This window comes from Nannospalax galili, unplaced genomic scaffold (genome assembly GCF_000622305.1).
Source record: "Nannospalax galili isolate Female #2095 unplaced genomic scaffold, S.galili_v1.0 scaffold137, whole genome shotgun sequence".
Classification (NCBI taxonomy): domain Eukaryota; kingdom Metazoa; phylum Chordata; class Mammalia; order Rodentia; family Spalacidae; genus Nannospalax; species Nannospalax galili.
The window spans coordinates 774,684-782,942 of NW_008340203.1; the positions used below are offsets into that span (position 1 = coordinate 774,684).

General features: G+C 40.0%; 1 protein-coding gene across 1 annotated transcript; it reads right to left on the reverse strand.

Moving 5' to 3' along the window:
- Nucleotides 1–5,639: 5,639 nt before the first annotated feature.
- LOC103735938 (keratin-associated protein 9-7-like) lies at nucleotides 5,640–6,235 on the reverse strand. Its single transcript, XM_008835363.1, has one exon. It carries the CDS (start codon nucleotides 6,186–6,188, stop codon nucleotides 5,640–5,642), a length of 549 nt encoding a protein of 182 aa, XP_008833585.1. The 5' UTR covers nucleotides 6,189–6,235.
- Nucleotides 6,236–8,259: the final 2,024 nt, after the last annotated feature.

Genomic DNA, 8,259 nt, shown 5'->3' on the forward strand with positions numbered 1-8,259 from the left:
ATATTTGTCGTGAATCCTAGATGGTAAGTTGTAGACAAGATGCAATGTAGGAAAGAACTATTGACTTGGAATAAATACCAAAACTGAAAATTTTTAAATGGAAATGAAAAACATTTGGGAAAATTAATGATAATTAAGTAACTATATCTCAGAGCTTACAGAATACCATGAAGATGACATCTTGAGGGAAAACTGTCGTTTTTTCTATTTAAACTACAAAGGGTAGATTAAAAATAATGATTGTATCATATCCTATTATATGAGGAGGCTTCACTGGTGAGAGTTAAGGAATGTATTAGTATTCCTCTACCCTCTGTTCTGCTATGTTCCATGAGCCTTAGGTGTAGAGGTTCCACTGTAGATATCAGTTGTGGAACTCTGCAACAGCCTCTCTCTCTGTTGCAAAAAGAAGCTTCTTTGGTTAGTAGTGTACATTTGTCTGCAAATATAAGGATTCATATTTTGCATAAGGTAAGAAATTTCATTTGTCTAGAGATATGACAGAGATAGGGTTTTCTCTAGGACCTATTACCTCTCCAGCCATGTGTATTTGGCTGTATTTACAGTACCACCCATGAAGTCCCTCCAATTGAGATGGCTCCAGGTCCGATTAGATAGCCATTGATTACCCCACTAAATAGCAGTGCTACCACTGCACCAATGGAGGTCATTTGCTGTGCTAGTTGTTGTGGTTATTAGAGTTTAGATCTGGATTGAACCATTGATTGATTTTATTTCCCTTTGCATCTTGCATAGTATCGTCCTCTGGAACTATGAGAGCTAATCTTTAGGGAGAAGGCCTCCAGGTCTCTTCTTGCTCCATTGTTCCAAGTCCTGTGTCTGAAGTATGCCGTCTTCAGGTTCTGGGAGGTAACCAAGGGCTGTGTCAATAATCTGTGTTAGTTTTGGGGGGTGATCTCTTGGACTACTCTGACCAACCACTCTAAGGGAAGTTTCTCCTGTCTGGTGCTGTGTTCCTTGTTATATAGTCTTCAGATATACACATGCGCTACTGTTCAGATATTGTATGTGTATTTTTGTGGGGGTGAGTTAATACAGTCCCCTCTGGCTTTTCTATGCCACCTAAGCTTTATTTATATCTCCTCCCTCTCTTCTTGTTTATCATTCCTCATCTTCCCCCAGTTTAAGTGCCCCTTGACAATGCCTGCCTCTTATTCCCCCTCTTTTGAGTTCCTCCTTCCCGTTTACTTCCAGGGTTCTTTGCGTGTCCTTCCCCTCTTCTTTCCCATTTAAATATTCCCATTTTCTTGGAAGGCCACAACTGGTTAAATTTTAGAGAATAATAGACTGCAGAGTATATGTCCCTGGATAGGACTCCTATATTAAACCTCATCCACTGACGGATCAGGGACCATTGCAGAAGAGGGGGTAGAATGATTATAAGAGCCAGGATTGGTTCATGAGCATAAGGAAACAGAGACTTTCAGGCCGCTGGAAACTTGTTCATCTGAACTTGCAGCAATTCTGTCAAAGTGCACAAGACACATGCTGACTCAATCAGACAAAAAAACCCAACATGGGGGGGAGGGGTAGGCAGCAGGCCCCAACCCTAGTCAAAGAAATATTGGCAAATGACTGCTATGGGGTGAGGGAGAGTAGGTCTTCTTTAAGGAAGTAAGCCTAGATATGCTAACTAGACTCCAGTGGATGAACTTGCAGTGGACAGATGAATAGAAATGCTTGACCAGATAGGACTTAACATACATGACAGAATACCTGAAATGGGGGGGTGGCTATGGGGGTGTAGGCATTTAAATTTGATTAGGATGGATTATATAAAATGCACAAAAACTCAATAACATATTAAAAATGAAAAATAAGTAAAATTCCCCTAGCCAAAAACAAAATAAAGCAAAAAATGAATGTAATATTCAGCTTAAGAAGTTGGAGAATGAAACCAAATTAGCAAGAGCAACCGGGTGGAGACACATAGACAGTGAACTATGGAACTAAGCAACAAATGAAGGAGATCAACAAAATTCAAAGTCAGTGCATATTAAAATATTCTAAACCAAATATACTTCAGATAACACTGATCTTATAATAAACGAACAAATTTGGGTAATATTATGATTAAACAAAAAGCATCATATGTTTATATCTTTTCAGAGAATGTTCAGTAAATAAAGCTCAAAGTATGAACGTGAATGCCTATCACACCTCCCTTAGAAAAATATAATCCAAGTGAGTTAGAGCCTTAAAATTGATGCAAAAATTCAAACTCAACGAAGAAAATATAGATACATATCTTTTAGATCTTGAAGTGGAGAATTTTCCAAAAGGTGAAAAAGTTATCTCTGACAGATAAGATTGCCAAATTTGATTCTATTAACACATATAAGTGATTTTGATCAAAAACATTAATAAAAATATAAATTACAAACTAGAGGATGGTTTCAGTCAAGTACATACCAATAAAGAACTGGTCTCAAAGGAGGAAAATGCATGTGACTCTTGTTTTTAAAGAACAAGACATTAAATGAAAAAAATAGCAAGCGAAAATAACCAAGTAGAAATGTTATATTGAAATTATCATATATGTCTTGTTAACATTCAGGAAAATCAACTCAAAATCACAATGGAGGTCTCAACATACATTTATTGGATAAAATTATTTTGCTTCACATTTGGGAAAACAGGTTTGGTAAAAACTACACACAAAGCGATTGGTGGACAGAGGCAGAATGTACAGACACTGTTAGCTTCCTGTGGTCTATGTTAGTAAAACATACTCTGGAAACGGATGTCAGTAGTTATTGCTTAACATTTCAGGTTCTTGTTGGTTTTTTTTCTCAAGCATCTTATATTAATCTTGGCAAATAATGGTCCCTCACTATCTGTGGTTTCATCATCCATAAATCCAACCATTCATACATCAAAAATACTCAGAAAAATAAGGATATCTGGATACAACTTTTTAAAAATTTCATACAATGTATTTTTATCATTTCTTTGAGATTTTCATGCAATTGTACTTAATCATATTCTCCCCTTCCCCAACACCTCACCTCCCTATTCATGCTTCTCTTCCCCAGACTGAATCAAAATTTTATAACCTAAATAGTCTGCAGTGTAGAATCTTAACCTCCAGAACTCTATGGTAAGACCCTATTGCTGAAGATAACACACACCTGAGTCATAGAACATGGAGAAATCAAGCGGGTATGACCTGAAAGATTCACCCCTACTGGATAACTTTCATAGTGTTAGAAGCTGCTATCCATGCTACCAGGGAAGAAAACTAATTATCAGTCTTACTCAGCTCTACACCTGTGAGCTATGAAAACAACTGACCTGTCAAGATATTCCCACTAGTGCAAAAGTGGCATGAATGATATGGGAGTCTCCACCTACCTTCTGGTTGGATTGAAGGCCCACTCTACAAGGTAGAACCCACAACTGGCCCTATTGTTAGGACAAAGAACATGTGGCTAGAGAGTTCATAGGCCCTAGTGAAGACTCTATTACTGATATTCTACTTAATGGATATAGTATTAAAATTATTTCTGATGACTTACTGCTATACCCAGAGATTAGTGCATCATTCAACCCTCGTCAGAGAAGCTTCTTGGAACCAATCATCAATAGCATATGAGCGATATCTGCACTTGTATAAAAAATGAATAAGCGATTTTCATGAATTATACAGAAGTCTCTAGCCTATAGCTTCCAAGGTTACACTTCAGTTTTGTTAAAGATTATGAAATAAGTTAACATTCAGAATTGAGATGGATGTATTTTTAATGTATTTTGCTTCTTCTTTGAGCACTTCACAGATGTATACAATGCACTTTGATCATTTCCCCCACTTTTCCCTTCCAAGTCGCCTCAGAGTGCTCCTGCATCCCCCTCCCAACTTCATGTCCTCTTTTGCTAACCCACTGAGTATTGTTAGTTTTAATGTATATGTGTGTTTATGTATGTGCACACAGATGCAAATGTGTGCCACTACATGCATATACATGGTCAGAGGTCAGAGGACAAATTTTAGAAATTATTTCTTTCCTTCCACTATGGGGGTTCTGGGGAACAAACTCAAATCATCAGGTTTGGTGGCAATCTCTTAACTGCTGAGCCATCTCAGTCCTGGAGAAGGCACTTTTAATAAAGGCTTAGTTCTGCACTTGGTCAGGATGTCTCCTTTTTGGGGGTCTGTTTATTGTCCTTTTTGTCTCCCTACTTTTCTGACTGCTCAAATAGGGAACTAAATTCTAAATGAGAAAATACTAGTAAATTCACTAATGAGTCAATTGGTAAAAAGTAGAAAATCTGGGCGTGGTGGCACACACCTTTAGTCTCAGCACTCAGGAGGCAGAGGCGGGCTGATCTCTGTGAGTTCAAGGCCAGCCTGGTCTAAATAGTGAGTTCCAGGCCAGCTGGGGCTACAGGGAGACCCTGTCTCAAAAAGACCAAAAAAAAAGTAGAAAATCTTTAAAATATTTAAATGATTATCAATTTATTAGAGAACTATTGAGACAACAAAGAATTGTCAAGAAATATCTAAGAAAGGACATTAAAGAATTTGTGGTTGAAACTTAGAGCTCTCTCCTTCCCAAGGGCTTCCTTGACCCACAGTAGACAGGTGAGAAAAAGAGCCACTCATATGAGATCATTTGACTGACAGCAGAGTTGGCACAGTGAGTGAGTGAGGTAGGCTGCTTCCTTCACTGATGGCAGTGTAGTTAGATACCCACCTCAAGAGATCACGTTTCATATTACATACAAACCAATTCAGGAATACATGTTAAAGCTAAGAGTAGGGTGGGACCAGGCATAAGTGCAAAGTTATGGGTTCAGACCAGGGGCCCTTTGACAGATGAATGGATAAAGAAAAAATATATATACATGATAAATATTTATTTGGAGTATTATTTAGCTCTGAAGGAAAATTAAATTATTTCTTCTGCAGGAAAAGGAAAAATGAATAGACCCGGATCTTATAATATTAAGTGAAATAAGTAAGACTCAGAAAATCAAATATCACATTTTCTCTCCTGTGCAGAGATAGATTGTTTTAAAGGCATGAAAGAAGGAGGGGCACTATTGGTGGAGACAGGGACAAGTAAGATGAGGAAGAACAACATGAATGTGACAGGGAGGTGGATAGGATCAAGGCATATTATATACACATATGAAAATATGTTAATGAAACACTATTTTGAACAATTAATATGGGCTAATACAAATTTTTAGAAATATTCATCATTTATTAGTTTATTTTTATGTTTGAGTGTACTGCCTGCATGTATGTAAGTATATGTGCATTGTGCCATGCCCAAGGAAATCAGAAGAGGGCACTGGGTTCCCTGGAACTGGAGTTACAAACAGTTGTTAGCCACCATGTGGGTGCTGGGAACTGAACCCAGGTCCTCTGCAAGAATACCAAGTGCTCTTAACCCCTCAGTCACCTCTCCAGTTCCCACTAATACAAATTTTAAGTAAATGGTAAGTCAATGGCGTTTTGGGATAGAATATAAAATAATATCAAAGTTCATAAGATGGTAGTCAGGGAGCAGCTCACATATCTGTTAACTAAAAGATCATCAGCAATTTGATGATGGTGTGTGCATTATTTGTAGGAGCAGATTTGATCATGGAAGATTATTGTGGTAAGTTGCTTAACAGCTGCAGGGCTCACAGCAGCTGGACCCACAGCCTTGGGATAGGCAGCCAGGCACACAGACACATGAGGGGTGGTAGCAAGTTCTGGTGCAGGTCACAGGTCCAGAGCAAGCTGGCTGGCAGCTCAGCCTGAGGCAGAAGGGCTCACAGCAGGGCTTGAGGCAGGGGGACTCACAGCAGCTGGGCTGGCAGCAGGGTTGGTAGCAGCTGGAGATACAGCACCTGGGCTGGGGGCAGCTGGGCTCACAGCAGCTGGGCTCACAGCACCTGGGCTCACAGCAGCTGGGCTGGCAGCAGGGCTGGCAGCAGCTGGACACACAGCAGCTGGGCTGGCAGCAGGGAGTGCGGAAGCTGCTGGTCACACAGCTTGGTTGGAAGCTGGTCCTGCAGCAGGTAGTTTGACAGCCAGGCTGGCAGCAGCTGGACCCACAGCAGCTGGGCTGGCAGCAGCTGGTCACACAGGTTGGCTTCCAGCAGGTGGTCCTGCAGCAGGTGGTTCTGCAGCAGGTGGGCTGGCAGCAAGGGGAGCAGCAGGAGGTGGTCATGGTGTCAGGTGTGGAGGGCAGGGTCCTGTTCACAGGGGAGTTTCCCAGATTCTGACAATTGCTTTGATCCTGGGGCTTTTATACCTTGGGCCCCCCACATAAGAACCAATAAGCAGGGCTTTTCCTTGTGGTTTGTTTTCTATTGCTCATAAGGAAATTCACCCAGAAGGAAGTTGTTCCCTTAGTACAAATCTCTTGAAAATTGTGCTTTAAACAATTAATTGTTGACCATGTGCATAGTTTGTAATTAAGTCATTTCAGGGGCTGGAGAGATGGCTCAATACTTATGAACATCTGAAACCTAGGTTCAGTTTCCAGCACCGACATCTTGTAGCCCAGAACTACCTATAACTCCATCTTCAGGGGATCTGGCACCGTCTTCTGGCCTTTGCAGGCTTCTGCATTCACTTGAACCCCTAGGCACACTTATACACATAATTATTTAAACATGTATAAAATAAGTCTTAATTTTGAAAAGAAAGTAACTTAAGAATATGTAGGAGTGTCCCAGAGTTTCTGCTGTGTTGTATTGTCCTTTTCATTCAGTTCCAGGAATACTTTTAGTTCTTTCTTAATTTCTCTTTTGACTCATTCATCATTTAGGAGTGTGTTGTTTAATCTCCGTGTGTTCATATGGTGATTAGGGCTTCTTCCAGCGTTCACTGTGAGCTTTATTGCATTGTGGTCTGATAGAATACATGGAATTATTTCAATCTTTTTGAATTTGTTGAGGTTTGTTTTGTGGCCCCAAATATGGTGGATTTTGGAGAAGGTTCCATGGGGTGCTGAGTAGAAAGTATGTGGAGTGTGTTGTTTAATCTCCGTGTGTTCATATGGTGATTAGGGCTTCTTCCAGCGTTCACTGTGAGCTTTATTGCATTGTGGTCTGATAGAATACATGGAATTATTTCAATCTTTTTGAATTTGTTGAGGTTTGTTTTGTGGCCCCAAATATGGTGGATTTTGGAGAAGGTTCCATGGGGTGCTGAGTAGAAAGTATGTCCTTTGGTGCTTGGGTGGAATACTCAGTAGATGTCTGTTAAGTCCATGTTGGTTGTGCTCCAAATTGCTGTAACCACTGTGGAAATCAGTGTGCAGAACTCTTAAAACTCTAAGAACAAATCTTCCATATGATCCAATTATCCCACTCCTTGGCCTATACCCAAAGGACTCATCCTATTGCAGAGACACTTGCACACCCATGTTTGCTGCTGCTCTTTTCACGATAGCTAAGAGATAGAAGCAACCTAAGTGGCCCTCGATTGATGAGTGGATAATGAAAATGTGGTTCATTTATACAATGGAGTTTAACTCAGCAGTAAAGAAAGATGAAATCATGAAATTCACAGATAAATGGATGGAACTAGAAACTGTTATACTAAGTGAAGTAACGCAGACTCAGAAAAGAAGTTGACATACATTCTCCCTCATATGTGGATCCTAGAACCAAACCCTGATAAGTGAGTATGTATCCAGACATAACTACAGGAACCAGGATAATGGAAAGGAACCAGGGAGGTAAAGGAAAAGAAAGAATCTGAAAGAGAAGAACAGTAGGAAACAGGCCTTAATAAGGGAGATATGGATAAAAATTGGGTTAGTTTAAGGAAGGGGGAGGGAAGGGTATACAAGGAACCTAGGGGATAAAGGGAAAGAAGGAGCTCAAGAGAGGTAGGACCATAGGAGAAGAGTATTATTAAGGGAGAAAGGGGGAAATGGGGGCACTTTAAGTGGGAAAACCATGATGGAGGGGTGTGACAATCCAAGAGATAAATAATGCCTAGCTTGTTTTAAAAACCAGAGAGAACCATATTACTCCTACAACCTACTGACAAATTATACATATCAGATCAAGAAATATATGTCTAGGTAAGGTTTATTTTGAGAGTATTTGGTCTTTGCCCAAGATCTATCTACATGACATATGGTAATTAAAAGTACCAGCGTGGTGGAACTAACCTTCTTGGATGTTTAACAGCCATACTGTGAGGCCTATACTAATTTTGTTAGGGGGACATATAGGACAGTTTTTGCTCCTTGCCCTCCTAGGTTTACTAAATTCCAGGAGACT

Excerpts from the sequence above, each read along its gene's own strand:
- LOC103735938 (XM_008835363.1), bottom strand. The coding sequence starts at position 6,188 with ATGACCACCTCCTGCTGCTCCCCTTGCTGCCAGCCCACCTGCTGCAGA.